This window comes from Carassius carassius, chromosome 18 (assembly GCF_963082965.1).
Source record: "Carassius carassius chromosome 18, fCarCar2.1, whole genome shotgun sequence".
In the NCBI taxonomy this organism is placed as follows: domain Eukaryota; kingdom Metazoa; phylum Chordata; class Actinopteri; order Cypriniformes; family Cyprinidae; genus Carassius; species Carassius carassius.
In genome coordinates this window covers 7,696,488-7,713,631 of record NC_081772.1, presented here as the reverse complement: position 1 = coordinate 7,713,631, position 17,144 = coordinate 7,696,488, and the positions used below count along the sequence as shown (strand labels likewise).

At 39.9% G+C, this 17,144-nt stretch overlaps 1 protein-coding gene across 3 annotated transcripts in view; it reads right to left on the bottom strand.

Moving 5' to 3' along the window:
• Nucleotides 1–378: 378 nt before the first annotated feature.
• Nucleotides 379–17,144, bottom strand: part of LOC132092255 (human immunodeficiency virus type I enhancer-binding protein 2 homolog) — an 82,173-nt gene continuing 65,407 nt past the window's right edge. For all 3 annotated transcript variants that reach the window (XM_059498417.1, XM_059498415.1, XM_059498416.1), the window contains 6 exons: nt 10,875–16,008; nt 4,573–4,724; nt 3,941–4,116; nt 3,657–3,758; nt 1,987–2,909; nt 379–1,331 (listed from right to left, as the gene is read on the bottom strand). In XM_059498417.1, coding sequence (XP_059354400.1) covers nt 567–1,331; nt 1,987–2,909; nt 3,657–3,758; nt 3,941–4,116; nt 4,573–4,724; nt 10,875–15,743 — 6,987 coding nt within the window. In that variant the 5' untranslated portion in view covers nt 15,744–16,008 and the 3' untranslated portion in view covers nt 379–566. The remainder of the gene's footprint in view (nt 1,332–1,986; nt 2,910–3,656; nt 3,759–3,940; nt 4,117–4,572; nt 4,725–10,874; nt 16,009–17,144) is intronic.

The window sequence follows — 17,144 nt, the reverse complement described above, 5'->3', positions numbered from 1 at the left end:
TTATGAAACATGATACAATAAATAGTATTATAGAATTGCTGCTTTACACAAAAGCCATTTAATTTCACACATATAAAAATACGTTTTAGTGCAAGCTTACATGTATTGATACTTCACATCATTCAGACGAAAAGTGTCCAAAAAAGACGGTAAATCGCATTTATTACAAAGCAGGATACACAAAACTCAATATATATATATATATTTACATGTCTTCGTGTTTAATGCTTATAAGAATATAAGCAAAAAGTAAAGAAAAGGCACACACATCTGTACATTTTTTAAAAGTACCAGACAAAGTCCATAAGCAATTTTGGTCAGGCTCATATATAAGTAGACACACACACGTGTGTGTGTGTGTGTGTGTGTGTGTGTTTATTCTTTGAAACTTTAAATAAGAAAGTAATTATAGTTGAGATAGCAAACCATGTTATAAAAGGCATGCTATACATGTACATTAAAACCACTGAATCAGTTCACTTGTTTTTTGTGTGTGCATGGATGTACTGTACATATGTAAATATAAAATGTGTGATCATAATTTACCACTCTCCCTTCGACCTTGTTCACCTGTTGTTAATAGCGTCTTTTAAATCTTTGCCTTTCTTTATGGTCGCTGGCCTCTCTCCACAGCCCTGTTGGCCAGACGCTTGCTCTGCCGTCTCTGTGTGGAAGAGAGTAGGATGGCTTGCTGTGGGAGTCTTTGATGTGGCAGACACACTGCTCTCTGCTCTGGAGTGTAGGGGGGGACTGATCTCTGTGCTGCAATAGTGCTGCGCTCTCGACGCACAGTCTTGCTGAGCTGCGGGTGAATGAGATAATGTGTGCTGATGGTACGGATCAGTTGGAACTGTCAGTATTTCAGGATTTTCTTCTGAGGCAATGCACAGCGAGGCGATTGCCTTAGTGCACGTTTGGATGCACTCTTCCTGCTTGCTTTCCTTGTCGGACATGTCAGTGCTGTTGTCTCGTGACTTTTGTGAGTAAATTGATGGAGCCTTGGGAGACATGGATTTTTCGTGGGACTGAAGTGAGTCTTCTGGGCCTCTGCTGGTGGGCCTTCTACCCTCGGAAAGGTGGAAGGATACCTCACTGGTGCTGGACTCCTCCGAGGTGCTCTTCTGCAGGGTAAAGTGTGTGGGGTGGACATGACTGGTGACAGAAGTGGGCACAGAATGGACCATCTGGATGCCGCCAATGGGTATCATGGAGAACGGAGTGCGGATCTGTTGCTGGGAATGCAAGGGAAGGTGGCTAAATAATCCCTGGTGGACGCTGGGGGCATCTGCATTGCGGGCATCCCCTTGAAGATAAGATGTCTTTTGCTGGTCCTAAACAGTTGAAAGATATGGTTTATTTACGTTATATTACGTTATTTACGGAAATTCTTAAAGGCAGAGTTTAGACAAATCCTTGTGAAGCTAAATTCCCCTTAGGTGATAAGATTGGCAAAGAATTCTTGAAACCCTTGTCTGTTAATCTGCTTATCGGGGGCTTGTTTCACAGTTATTTAAACTGGACCTCTTGGAAAGTTTGGAAAATTTAACTAGACCGCAAAGACTCCTAACAAAAACAAAAGTTGCCAGTAAAAAGGGCCAAGCTTACATAGACATTGCTCGTTTATCTTATTATCCCCCTAACTTCATGGTAACAAGCCAGGTACCACTGAAACGAATTACATTACTGCATACACTGTATAGGCACTGCAGTTTTCCATTTTCTCCAGGGAGTTATAAATCAACTAGTATACAGTATAAATAGAAATACTCCATCCTGTTGTATGATGGCCATTTGTTAGTAGAAACGTTAACCGACTACTACTACAATTTACTTGTCCACAATTGCATGCATGTAAAGTATCCAGCCATTTGCACTGTGTAATTTTAAGGACAGGATATTGTTGCCTAGCTAGTGCACTGTTTACAGCTATATTAATTTTTATTTAAAGTTTTATAAGTTAATATTATAAGTTATAAAACAACTTACCACCTCCAGTTCTGCATGGCTTTTGGTCTTTTGGCTTAATGATATCATCTCTGCATGTGGGCTGGGGCTGTGCGCCCATGCACCGCTTTGATAATGGAGACCCCTCCTGGGGGACACAGGTCTGATCAAGCCCCTGCGGCTTCTGGGAGAAAGTCTGCCTGAGAGATCCCTTCCTGGTGATGTTGGCCGTCCTGTCTGGGAAATGGGAGAAAGATGTCCTCTTGTAGAAAGGTCCCTCCTCGGTGAGAGATCCCTTCTGTAAGCATCCCGCCTTGGGGAGATATGCCTAAGGGGAGACGCTTCTCGCCTTGGTGACAAACGGCCACGTGGGGAGAGGTCCCTTCGAGGGGACAGATATCGTCTAGAGGAAGGTGAGCTTTCTCGCAGAGGGGAGGAATCACAGCCAGGTGAAGAAAGACGGGAGCAGGAGAAGTCAAAGGAGGATGAGCTGTGTTCTGGGTAGAGAGCAAGCTCTTCATCCATACAGCTAGGCACATCCAGTCTGTTTTTGTGATCTTCACCCAAAGCCCCTTGAAGGAGCCTCTGGTATTCAGCCATCTGGGCCTCTCCAACTTTCTCACTGGGTGCCATGAGTTGGGTGATCTGAATACTGGGCAGACTAGTGAAATAAGTGAAAAGAGGCTGTTTGGAGACAGAGGCTTGAGGCTCTGGTGCGGATTCCTGTGAAGCAGCAACTGCAGTGATAGAGAGTGATGGGATGGCACATGGCTGTGGGCTTGTGCTTCGAGAACGTGTCTTTGGCGTTGAATCACCATCATACTCGTCATCATCATCCTCATCTTCATCAACTTCATCACCATCCTCTTCAGCACCCTCTGAGTCATCAGCATCAGAGAATTGGTGTTCTGCCATTATCTCTGACATGCCAATCTTTTTCGATGCTCTTTGGACCTCCTCTGTGTCTGGAAAAACGAGCAATAGCACATTTTCTCAACTGACTTTCACAGGTTAATCAACATTGTTTGAGGTGTTTTAATTGTGTTTAGTTTATTCCTAAATATCAGTTGGTCTAGAAAGGTTACTGGGTTTCATTGCCTTCCATTGATAGAACGTCATCAAATGGGCAAGATATTATTTTTAGTTTTAATTTGGTTATTTTATTTAAAACTGGCAGTAGCAGGGTTCTGTTTTTAATTAGGCAATGGTGACTTTCATACTGGGCTCGTTTTCTGTTGTTCGAACCTGGGTGTGATTGTTACTGGCACCCCCTACTACACTGGTCTGGTTTCACACTCTCTTGATCCTGTCGAACCCCAGTGCATTTGTGGTCATCTTAAGTCATCACAAATGGTCACAACGTATGACAGAAAACAGAACGTGGGTCAATATATTGTGTTTTTTATTAATTTGGTACTCTTGTGCGCAGCAGAGTAAACGATATATGGGTTTACTGTATATGCGTCACATGAAGACGTCTATTTTGACGAGACAGCGGGATTACCATTCATTTGCTGCTCTGTCTTGCTTGCATATTCACGCGAACTGCACCACAGTTCGAGTGCAATCGATCTCGGACCACCTCCTTCAGGTAGTCTTCGGTTCAGTACCCCATTGCGCACCCACGTTCGCCTGACAGCTTTTACACTAGCCAAACATAGATTGCAGTATTGGCTCTTTTCAATAAAATTTACCCAGAATCTGAAACATACCTGGTTCTTCTGTTTCCGCCTCATCCACAGATGTCACTGACACTCCAAGCTCTAAGCACTTTTTCATGTGAGCTTTTGACTTCATATGTTTTGTAAGGTTTCCTAAAAAAAAATGTTTTAAAGTGTTTGAATTGCTTGCATTGGAATGGCCAAAATGATACCTAACCCTCAATTTATTCTGATCAAATAGTTTTAGTTTTAACGTTTTATTCAGATTATTAAATTATGTTTTAAAATGTTTTGTGTACATTTGCATGTGTGTTATACACATTGTTATAACCAACCTTTTGTTTTAAAAGCAAAGTTGCAGAACTTGCAGACATATGGCCTGACATCTGTGTGTGTGCGAATATGTTTCTTCAGCATGCTTGGCTTTTTACAGCGGATCCCACACTCCTCACAGATGTACTTTCCTCGGCCTCGGCCGCGCACATAAACATAGTCTTCATTGGATTTGTACCTGAAATAAAAACAAGGAAAGGGTTATTTACATTATTGTTTTAAAAGGTTTTAAAATATAAATATTGGTGAATGCTGATAAGGAAAGAAATCAAATAAAAAAGATCACATTATATATTTTGAGGGCATAATTATTTTATGCTGTATCAAAAAAAAAAATTCCCTAACACATCATAATATTATATGGAGCAACCAATGCTTTAAAATGCTTTAAAAAATTAAATATACATACACACACACACACACACACAAACTGTAGTCACAGACATTCCAGATTCTTGAGTTTAACTGATTTAGGCATTACACCATTAAATTTGTGTGTTGATAGATGTTGATTTCCTCAGTTCCTAATATTTGTTTCCCAGCAGTATTAAACTTTTAATTGGATTTTAGGGAAGACCTTGTATAAAGAACGCTTAGTTACATGTTCAAAAAGTAACCACACATCTTCACATACCCTCCTTCAAAGATTTTGATGCGAGTAGGTTCAGCCTGCTTTGAAGAAGCTTCTTTTTCTCCATGGTCCTCTTTTCCTCTGTCTCTTAAGCTGATTCCCTTCATTTTCTTCCCAAACTTTCCAACATCCAACTGTATAAGATCTGGCTTCAACTGGAAATGTAAACAAAAATTAGATTAAATAATGAACCCTAAAACTGTAAGCATAAAACATTAGCAACATAAGATGGTCTGTGCATTTTCTTGTAGGGTGAGGAAATTTTCCCACCAGTTAATCGACAACACCAACATAAGTGTGACAACACCGGTAATACTGGTATCACCATGGGGGCAGGGGATTTTTCTCGCTTTTCCTTCGCTTTTAAATAGCTTGTAAAAGCGGTGTGCATTTTACTTTCACTTTCAAATAGCGACGATTCGGAGTAAAGCAATTTTTGTTTTTAGTTTGTTTGAATTTTCCCTCTTTTCCTCGCTTTCCTTCACTTTTAAATATATTAATTTTTTTAATTAGAGGCAGTTAATTGTCAATTGCTTGAATGCAAGAACAAAATTAAACGTCAAATTCACTTTAGCCTATATATTAAACATAGAACTTTTATTAACAAAACAAATAAAAATACACCATGCTATAGGGCAGGCTTTGCCTAATATAAAATAACAAATGACTTACATAAAGTTTAAATAGGTATGCAAAACAGGCATAGTAGGAAATAGTAAATATATAAATAAGAAACGTAGAATGTTTATTAGCAAAACAAGTAAGAAAGCTTGGAGGCATGGCATACACCTTAATGTCAAATAAAATAAATAAATGAAACAAAGTTTAAATAAAATAAAAATCAGCAAACAATGTGGAACCAATTAAATAGGAAACAAATGTTTAAAAACAAACCATGTTTAAATGTTTAAATGTTTACACCGCAGCAGCGATCTCAGCAGCCCTCCTTGTGTGAAGACCGAAGAGTGTAAAGACCATCGACTCTACCGTGCGACTCCACCGGGCAGGGACACCGGCAAGGGATATAAGTATTGTTTTGATAAATCCCTTTTTCATTCTACTTGTTTCACTTCTGTTTCAGTTTTAATAACCAATTCTTACTATGTATTTCCAGATCGCTACTATCACTACCACTCGCAAACCTCGCATCACACAATGCAGGCAATTCATCTTAACAAACTGCACATTTGCCTATGTCTGTTAATACATTACTTTCTTTTTCTATTGGTCTCTGGAATTGCCAGTCTGCTGTAAACAAAGCCAATTTCATTATTTCTATTATTAGTCATTCAAAGCTTAATCTCATGGCCCTGACAGAGACTTGGATCAAACCAGAGGACACTGCTACATCTGCAGCACTCTCCAATAATTTATCATTTTCCCACTCCCCCCGTTTGACTGGAAGAGGTGGAGGTACTGGTCTGCTCATCTCTAATGATTGGAAATTTAATCATTTACCATCTTTGGGTATCAACAGCTCCTTTGAATCTCATTCAGTTACTGTTACCTACCCTCTTAAAATACATTTTGTTGTTGTCTATCGACCCCCAGGACCACTAGGTAACTTTTTGGATGAATTAGATGTGCTGCTCTCAACCTTTCCTGAGGATGGTACTCCCCTAGTTATGCTTGGAAATTTCAACATCCACCTAGATAAACCTCTGTCTGCTGATTTCCACACTTTGCTTGCCTCTTTTGATCTCAACCGAATGTCAACTACTGCTACTCACAAATCAGGCAACCAACTGGACCTCATTTATACATGACACTGCTCCACTGATCATGTACTGGTTACTCCACTGCACACCTCGGATCACTTCCTCCTCACCCTTAAGCTCAACATGGTCTCTGACACATCACTTACCCCTCCACATGTCATGTTTCGACGTAACCTACGCTCACTCTCACCCTCCCGGCTATGTGCAATGGTTTCATCTTCACTTCCTTCCCCTAAACTGTTAGCATCTTTTGATGTTAACAGTGCTACTGATACTTTCTGCTCCACTCTTACTTCTTGTTTAGACACTGTTTGCCCCTTGTCTTCCAGGCCAGCCCGTACCACCCCTTCCACCCCTTGGTTATCTGATGTTCTACGCGAATACCGTTCTAAGCTTAGAGCTGCTGAAAGGGTGTGACGCAAATCCAAAAATACTACTGACCTTAATATGTATCAGTCACTCTTCTCTTCCTTCCCTGCTAATGTCTCCACTGCTAAAATGACATACTACCATAACAATATTAACTCTCGCATGCTTTTTAAAACATTTTCCTCACTCCTTTGTCCTCCTCCTCCCCCTCCTGCTTCATCTCCAATAGCTGACGACTTTGCCACGTTTTTCATTAATACTATTAAAAATATCAGTGCACAATTTTCCACACCACAATCCATCAAGCTCATATAACCAGCAAACAAACACGCATTCACATCATTCTCTTCACTCTCTTAGGCAGAGTCTCCAAACTCATCCTTTCTAATCTTCATACTACTGGTCCGCTTGATCCTATTCCATCTCATCTCCTTCAAGCCATTTCTACTGCAGTTGTACCTGCACTCACTCACATCATTAACACATCCCTCCACACTGGTGTTTTTCCCTCATCATTTAGACAGGCTCGTATAACTCTACTACTTAAGAAACCCACCCTCAACCTTTCTCTTTTAGAGAACTACAGACCAGTTTCCCTTCTTCCTTTCATTGCAAAAACACTTGAACGTTACTTACTAACTACTTATCAACCCTACTGGCAAAGGGCATCTCAGGAACCGCACTCCAGTGGTTTGAGTCTTACCTATCAGATAGGTCCTTCAAAGTATCTTAGAGAGCTGAGGTGTCCAAGTCACAACATCTAACTACTGGAGTGCCTCAGGGCTCAGTTCTTGGACCACTTCTCGTCTCTGTCTACATGGCATCTTTTATTTTATTTATTTATCCTTTATTTTACCAGGATAGTCCCATTGAGATATAAAATCTCTTCTTCCAGGGAGTCCTTGCCAAGATGGCAGCACAGAAAGTTTCACATAAACAATTTACAAACATAAAACTCAGAATCTTTCATAAAATTTTGTCCAGCACTCAAAATAACAACAAAAACTACTTAACCAAACATACACACGTTTCCCTTAAATTGGTCAATAAGAGATTTTTAAAAACTTTTGGGGGGAGGGGAGTGCTTCTATCATTATTATACTCTGCAGCTCATTCCATAACCAGGGAGCATAGGAAGAGAAGGCAGTTTTACCAAGCTCTGAACGTACTCTAGGAACCTTTAAAAGCAATTTAACTCTAGATCTAGTGCTATAAGTACAGGTGTAATACGATAAAAGACGACAAATATAAATTGGTAGTTTTCCTAACAATGCCTTAGCAATAAACATCAGCATGTGTATTTTTCTCCTTTGAAACAAAGAAGTCCAACCCACCAATTCGTACAAGGTACAATGATGAGTGGGTGAAGAGGCACTCGTCACAAAGCGCAAGGCAGCATGGTATACACAATCTAACTTTTTTAGAGAAGATGAACTTGCATGCATATAAATCACATCACCGTAATCTAATACGGAGAGGAAACAACTTTGAATAATTCTCTTTCATGCTTCTAAAGGAAAACATTTCTTTCAACGAAAGAGGAAACCCAGTTTTGGTCTAAGCTTTTTCAAGAGATTTTTAATATGTACATTAAAACCTAATTTTTCATCTAGCCATATGCCTAAGTATTTATAACAATTTACTCTTTCTATACAGTCCAAAATTAAACTTAAATTCAAAATTGAAGTGATGGGCTCTGTTATAAGATCTGCAGCAATTTTAAAAAGTAAGGCTCTATTTTATCAGATCCCGCTGATTTTTTACAATCCAAGTTTGATAAGGCTTTATAAACTTGTGTAGCTAAAATAGGAGTAAAAGTGAACTGCTGAGAACAACCCGAAGCATTTGCCACATTGCCTTCTACATTATGTTCCTTTAAATTACTAAAGTCTGTAATTAAGTCAGCAGTGATAAAATGGTTGTTAAAAGCTTTTACAATATTTTCTTTGTCCCGTATTACACTCTCATTTATTTTTAAACAGTCCGGCAGACTGGTGGAGTTTCTTTTTACCACCAATTGATTGGGTCAACTTCCAGAAATTAGTCGGATTGTTCAAATTTTCATTCATCATATTTATATAATAATCACATTTAGATTTTTTTTACCAATTTTGTACAGTTATTTCTTATTGTCCTATAATTTACCCAATCCATATTATTATTAAACAATAGGCATCATTAGGTTCTGTCATTCAGAAACATGGCTTTTCAAACCACTGCTGTGCTGATGACACTCAACTCTACCTCCCATTACATCCAGATGATCCATCGGTAGCTACTCGCATCTCAGCTTGTCTAACAGACATTTCTTGCTGGTTGAAGGACCATCAGAACTACTTGTGGTTCCAGCAAACCCATCGTTTCATCACAATTTCAGCATCAAGTTAGGCACGTCAACCATAACTCCTTCAAAAACAGCCAGAAACCTTGGAGTTATGATTGATGATCAGCTGACTTTCTCAGACCACATTGCTAAAACTGTCCGGTCCTGCAGATTTGCTTAATTCAACATCAAGAAGATCAGGCCCTTTCTTTCGGAACATGCTGCACAACTCCTTGTTCAAGCTCTTGTTCTGTTCAGATTGGACTATTGCAATGCTCTCTTCGCAGGTCTTCCAGCCAGTTCTATCAAACCTTTACAATTAATCCAGAACGCGGCAGCAAGATATATCTTTAATGAGCCAAAAAGAATACACGTCACACCTCTGTTTATTAATTTGCACTGGCTACCAATAGCATCTCGCATAAAATTCAAGGCATTGATGTTTGCCTACAAAACCACCACTGGCTCTGCACCCATTTACTTAAATGTATTACTTTAGACTTATGTGCCCTCTAGAAGCTTGCATTCTGCAAGTGAACGTCGCTTGATTGTGCCATCCCAAAGAAGCACAAAGTCACTTTTACAGCTTTTTAAATTAACTGTTCCCTCCTGGTTGAATGGCCTGCCCAACTCAATCCGAGCAGCTAAGTCCTTAGCCATCTTCAAGAATCTGCTTAAAACCCATCTCCTCCATCTTTATTTGACCCTCTAACTTTAGCACTCACTAATCTAATTCTATTCTTTCAATAAAAAAATAAAAAATCTAACTACCTTTCTAATCTTTTTGTATTATATTTTCTTTTAATTTATTATACAATTATAAAAAAGACCTCTAACACTAGCTTGCTATATTCTTTTATTATTTAAAAGCCCTTGCTACGTATACTGCGTTTAATCTAATTGAGACTTGTTATAGCACTTATATTTCATTGTTTTTGAGGGCTTCCATTGTTCTCATTTGTAAGTTGCTTTGGATAAAAGCGTCTGCTAAATGACTAAATGTAAATGTAAATGTAAAAAAAACTTCCAAAATCACCTTCAAAAAATGGCAAAAGTCAACAGGCTTTTCAAAATCCAAAATATTGGCAAACAAGTGCTTTTGTATTTCGTGTAGAAAATCATCCGCCATCATCTTGTCTATCTCACCTCACTGTTCTTGTCAGTCAGCTTGACAAGACTGTCCTTCGGCATGCTGTATTGAGCAGCCGAGTTCAGTTCTTAATTGTAGTGTCTACTCTTTTACTGAACTAAATGATTTTTATTACTACAAAAAATCAAAAAGACGGTGAGGGTCGGTGCTGCGATGGGCAAGTGACGTAAACGGTGTTGTGGCTTAACACCAGTATCACCGTCAACACCATCTATTGCGGCAAGCCTATTTTCTTGTTGTTAATTTTTTATTATTTTAATCATTTGAGAAATTAAAAAATGAGCAAAAGGCAACTTTTATGTTTCAACATTAACAACAATAACAACAACAATAATAATAATACAATGGTCTGCTTTCTCTAACATTCTATGTGAGAAATAACAGAACAAGGATTCTTTACATTAACTTGTTTCTTTATATTTGTATAGTGTCTTTATGTTGTGCTGACACAAACCAAAGTGAACCATAGTGAACTTACTCATGCATATCTTGCTAACAAATATATTGCATTACATAAATTCACAATTTGCAAGAGGGAAATTGAGCTTTAATAATATTTAAAATGTAATATTTAATGTATTTTTTACAATATATATATTCTTTCTATATAAATTACTATTAATACCTGGATTGTTCTGAAATAAATATTTATTGACACAAATCAATGGAATTAAATGCATATTGTTATTTGTAAATATTGTTCTTTTGAATGTAATTGGAATATTTTAGGAACAGTCAAGAATACCTGCTCAAACTTCTGTTTCCACCGGAGGGATGAAACAAGTTTTCCAGTGCCAGGTTGATACATAGCAGCCATTGTATACATCTCTGTGTTCTTCCTCTGTTTGGACCGCAGAAGTGCCAAGGTGGCCTTGGTGCTGAGGTTGAGTGGGTTGGGGTTGTAAGAGCTGACGCACCAAGAACCATACACAGAGGTTAGGGGAGTCGTGTGTGCGTAATTTGGCTTGGTATAATTTAGGAAACACCAGCTGACACTGGTTGGTGTGCGAAGACTTGGGAATTGAAAAAACTGATGAACATCTGCCAGGTCAGTAAGCAGAAGATTGCTACCAACAACTCCACCACCTTGATTAGCAGCTAGCTGCACCAGCATGTTTACTGGAAACTTGTTATCAATGTTTTGCTTAGATTCTTCTTGAGTTTGGCTCGAAGAGATTACTGATTGTGGGCTTGAGTTTGCCTCTGGGGTAGACTCATCAACATCAAGCTCTTCTGGGGAATCTGGTCTGCTAGCCACATTCATAATAATTTGCAAGGGTGGAATGAAGTTGTCTTTTGGTGGCACATCAGGTAAATGAGGTGCAGATGGGTACCCAAGGAATTTAGATGACAAGAAATCAGTGGGTGGAGAAGAGGACATCCTCTCTTGTTCATCTATGGAGTCATCTCTCTTTGAAAATTCAGGTTTGGGGGACTTATCTTTCGGTGCACTGGAATTGCTCAGCTCAACTGCACTAAGCTCTTTTACTATCTGGCCATACATTTTTTCTTCCTTGACCCGTTTCTGTTGTTTGGTTTCAATAAAAAGCTCAAGACTGCTAGCTGGTGACAACATTCTCTTACTCCCCCCGATACTAGATGAAGCATCTGTAGTAGAGATAGTTCCTGATGTCAAAGACAAAGGAATTCCTGTATTAATGCTCCCAGGTAAATATTCAGGTACTTTCCATATTGGAATATTTAAAGACCCTTCTGAATGTCCTAATATTTTTGATAAATTGATGCCTACTTGGTGCTTTGATGCAGTGTCTGTTAGAGAAACAGTTGACACACTGTCTGTGCATAAAACCCTGATAGAAGTTGTGCTCTGAGAATGAGTGACGAGGAGTTGTGAAACACTTGTATACATAACACTACCATAAGATGGCACATTTGTTTGGATCCTGACTGGTACCACCATTCCAGGGAATGATGGTTGTGAACCTACATTTTGAGTGGCAAAGATAGGCTGAACTTGTTGTAAGAAGCTAGTAGTAAGCACTTTAGATGACAAGACCCCAAGTTGCTGTGGGGAGGCTCTTGAGGGATATGGATAGTTGTGACTTGCCCCGTCAGTTTTTGAGTCTGTTTGCATCTGAATTTGATGAGAAGGTTGGTATGGTTTTTGTAGCATGGGCTGTAGATTTGGCTGTTTGATATGTAGTTTCTGTAACTGTTGTGTCTGGAACTGCAGGTGCTGCTTGTTTCTTTGTGTTGATTCAGGATGCCAGAACATTGGCTGAAATGGCAAGAAAGGTGAAGATGGCAGGTTGCTCTGAAGTGAAGAGTGCTGAATTATATCCTGGGTCATGTGCTCATGCACTGAATGCTCACTATCTGATGAAAGCTGTGCAGGCAAACGAGTAGCATTCTGGAAATGATCCTCAGGTAGACTGTCCTCACTGATGCTTTGTTGCAGCAAGTGATGTGATCCAAGAACTGACTGTGTACCTCTTTTGGGTCTTGCCAAATCGCTAGTTACACAATAGGATGTACCAATTAAAGCAGCTTGAGAAACATGCTCAGAATGCTCTTGTTTTATATTTAATTCTGAGATTGGCTCTTGAACCACTACTTCAGGATAGACACTGAGAGATGCCTGTCTAACAAGGTAACCTCTTCTACGCTCCTTCATAGCTGAAGCACTTGCATAAACTTCTCCTTGTCTTGAACCGGTTGAAAGACTTCCATAATCAAATGACTTACTACGTATTTCTGGTACTTCAGTGGGTAAAGCACAGGGTGCCTGCTCTGATGATGAGCGTCGCATCTCTCTTTGATGATGGCCTGGTATAGACAGAGAATGGCCACTGCCTGGAACAGTTAAGAACTCAGACTGCTTAGTAAAGTCATCTTGCTTAGTTGGGGATAAAGATTTGATGTTTTCCTCTCTATCAAATGACATTGAAAAGCTTGAGCTATGAGATAAGTTACTTTCTTGACTAGGGCTTCTTGAAAGGCTATTACAAGTGGACTCAAAGCTTGACTCCCCAGAAGAGTGTTCCATATCTGCAAGACGTAGACGTTTCTTCTTTGGGGGCAGCTTCTCTGCAGGAAGCTGGGACAATGTTTCACTCCTTTGTGGCCACTGAAATTCCTCAACATGTTTCTCTAGTTCTTTTGCTGGTACTTCAGGTTCTTTTTCTGGTTTGTCAGGCTCTTCTGTAACTCGTATTTCAGGCACTTGAATATTGGGTTGTCGTACAAGTTTGTGGGGCATATGATACAATGGGTTAGAAGAGAAAGATCCATGTTCATTGTCACCCTGCTGCTGTTCCATGCTTTCTGATCTATGATGAGAATCAGGGCTCTGCACATCATCAATGTTTTCTGAGTCTGATTGCTCAGAATGATGTCCAGCATGCTTATCTGGCTGATAAGATGGATGTTCAATTGATTCAGTCTTCTCAAATGAGTTTGGCCTGCTCAGCGAATTAGTATGTTGAATGACAGATATTACATTACCAGCAGTCTTCGTGTCTGAATCTTGAACAAGTACAATGTCATCTGGAGTCATACATGAGCCTCTGTCAAAACTGTTTGATGGGCTATGTGCTCTAAACATGGATCCCTTACTAGCAGGAGCAGCCTTGGCAGAATCTTGACTTCCTTGTCTTAGCTCATAATCCCCTGTCATTTCAGTTGAGCCACTTCGACTGCCATCATCTTGTCCAAGGCAATCTTCCTCTTCACCCACACTCTTTTTCATGCGCCGTTTTCTTGTGGTAAACTCTGTCATTCCCACCTTTGTACCATATGAACCGTATGCTGTGCGTACTTCTGGGCAAGCCATCTCAGACACAGAGCCTTTAAATTCTGGCATCAGAGGCCCTCTCTCTCCCATTTTCAAACTTGAGTTTGGACCTGTGATTTTCCCATAGTTCTCTGATTCTCCATTTCCTTCTTGGGCAGAGTGTTCAAAGGCGGCCTGCCTCCGTAATCTTTTTAGACCCGCAGCTCCTCCATAAAAGACGTCATCTTGGGTCATCATCTCATCAAATGAGTGACTCCCTCTTAGACTTGGTGGGACATTGAGGTTGGTTGGGGAAGGTGTTGGCATTGAGTTGCTTCTAATAAGTGGCCCTGAATCAGAGGGTGCTTCCAGAAGACTTGTGTTAGTTTGGCAAGAGCCAGCATGATAATGCTTTGGGTCACATCCAGCAATTAATTGTGATTCTGCACAATCACTTTGATAAAATACATGACCCTCTGATATCTTTCCCATGGCTAACTCCTGCATGGCACTAGACTTTTTGATATTAGTGTCTTGACTAGCAATAGCTACCATCCCAACTGTGATTGATTGTCTGGATCTGGAGTTGGTTTTGTGGTACCAAGTCCTTCCAAACATTATCTCTTCATATGTCTTTGCATTGGTGTTGGGTGGGCTTATTTGCTGTTCAGCACTCTCTGAGCGTGAAAAATAACCAGAATCAGTACTACCTTTGCTGTGGGGGCTCAAGAGATTTTGAGACTGCTCTAAATCTTGGTCCTTTTTCTCAGTGAGTCTTAAGGCAAGCCTCTGTTTAACCGTATGTGATTCATCTCCTCTGCCCATCTGTCCACCAATAACTGAACCTTTAATGTCTGTAAACTGGGGACACTCTGTGGCAGGTGATGGTACCCCTTGCTTTGGAACAATTAAAATAGGCACTTTCATAGATGCCACAGACAGTTCCTCTGCTGGATCTGCATATGCTGGTCCCCTTTCCATTGGGCTCTTGTCAGACTCAAATGATATATGTGGGCTCCGTTTTTCAGGGAACATTGCACCTTCTGCAGTTTCTTCATCAGTGTCAGTGCTTTGTTCACCATCAGAGTGTGCCTCTGCTTCCCCAACTGAAGATGCTTGATCAGTGTCTGTTCGAGTTGCTAACTCAGAGAATGGAACAAGTCCTGCTTTGATAGCATGAGCATGAGATTTTCTATGTTTATACAAATTGCTCTTGGTTTTAAATGAGAAACCACATGGAACACAGGGATAAGGACGCTCCCCTGTGTGGGACCGGATGTGTTTTTTAAGCACACTGGGTTTAGCACATGCCCTGCCACAGTAATGACATATGTACTTTCCTGGCTTCTTGGGTTTTTGTTCCTTCTTATGACTTTCTTCTGGCTGCTCAGGTCCAGATTGGGAAAACTGGCCAAAACCAGTTGGAGACTTCTGACGAGGAAATACTCCATGAGAGCGGGAGTGTACAGGAAACATATCATCTGGTGGCAAAGATTGCATTTGACCAGAGAAAGTCCAGGCATGGGCCTCTAACCCAGGTTGTGGCTTTGTACCACCAAGGAAAGGCTCCTGCAGGTATGAATGTGGCAACTGGTAAGAGTAAGGCAGAGGGAAGACCTGTTGAAACTGGCTTTCATGTAATGAATGTGTCACTCCAGATGACATCAGCTTTCCAGAGCTAAACTTCTGAGTGGAGCTAGCAAGGCTTGTCCCACTTTTAAGACTTTGTTCGCGATGCATGTGTCTTTTAACATCTGGATCTGTGAAGGTATTTCTTTTCGATCCAGCAGAGGGCTCAGACACCCATTTTCTTTGTAAGGGGTTCTTTTCCCGTTGCTCCTTGGTGCATTTTTGGCCAACAGGAGGTTCGTGTGTCTCCATTTTTCTTAGTACTTCAATGGGGTTTCTTAAGATGTTTGCTAAATTTCATTCATGTAAGCTGTCATGCTAGATGAGTTACTTAAGTGACTCCTAAATAAAAGGTCCTTCCACTTTCATAGTTCAAGTGTTGCTCCACTTTAAAATGTAAATTATGTCCCTCTTTGACAATCAGGCCACTATCTTTCCATCACTCATTTACACAGTCCATTCATTTTTTGTTTCATCCAAGCTTGTTCCTTTTCTGTTTGACGTCCTGTTTCAGTATCTATAAGAGAGCAAAAAATAAAGTAAATGTAAGTTTAAAGATCGTTTTTAGACAAGGATTGTTGTTCTACATGTATTAAAGAAAATGCTGCATATTTAACATTACTACCTTAAAAATATTTTAAAACCGATGTCTAATAAAGCTGGCGAAAAAACTCAGTTGATCATGTGACTCTGTTGCTGGTTGCTCATCATACTTCAATTACAGCTTGTTTTCTTGTTTTATTTCCTTCAGTTTATTTCTTTCATTTAGGCAGCTGCACAGGTGTGTACCTCTCGCCTAGCAAGTGTGTCAAGAGTTTTCAATGAAGTGATGCAGAGGAGCTACCACCTCCCTCTGCTCATGAGTCATCATTAACAACCTTGCCCACTCATTTCCTAAAGAGACACAAACATATAAAAATAGCCCAAGGAATGTAAAGGACATTCTACGTAGTGTGTGTGGGTGTTTAAAGGGCAAACTCTAAGCATTTTCTTCGTTAAGAGTTTTGGCTTTTTCAATGCTTTTAAAAACATTAACACTGTGAACACTTAAAGACAAAGGTGGGAGAATTACAGACCAAAATACAGCCTAAAAGGTACAGTATGTACTCAAAGCAATAAATAGAACATGAACGTGTTTGTAAAGGGAAGGTACTGAACTCTCTGTGTGATGTGTCTCTTAATCTTAGGCTCATTCTGATTGCAACAGACAGCATTGCCTGAGTATGAGTGAGGGGACTGTGTGATGCTGATGCCTTGAAAGCAATGTGAGCAATAAAAATAGCAGGGCAGAAAAACCACGGGTATTTATAGCACTTGAAACATTAACTTTTGGTTCATTTTGTTTTCATAATTCTTCCATGCCTGAGAGAGGAAAGTATGTGTTCACAAACCGAGGCAAACTATGAGTTGAACTTCCCAGTTGCTGTTGCACTTAAGCAGCAATTTTAAATGTAGGCAGTGTTTCCTATAGCACAACATGTACATTTGCACAACAAACTTTCTTCCCAAGTCTGTAAATTAGTGAGGCTTTTAGAAAGCAATCACAGATACAGTACATTTCTATAAAACAACTACAATGTAGTTTCAAGATACTCCTGATACTACTATAAAGTTCATAGATTTTTCTTTTGCTATTTGATTAACATGTCATAG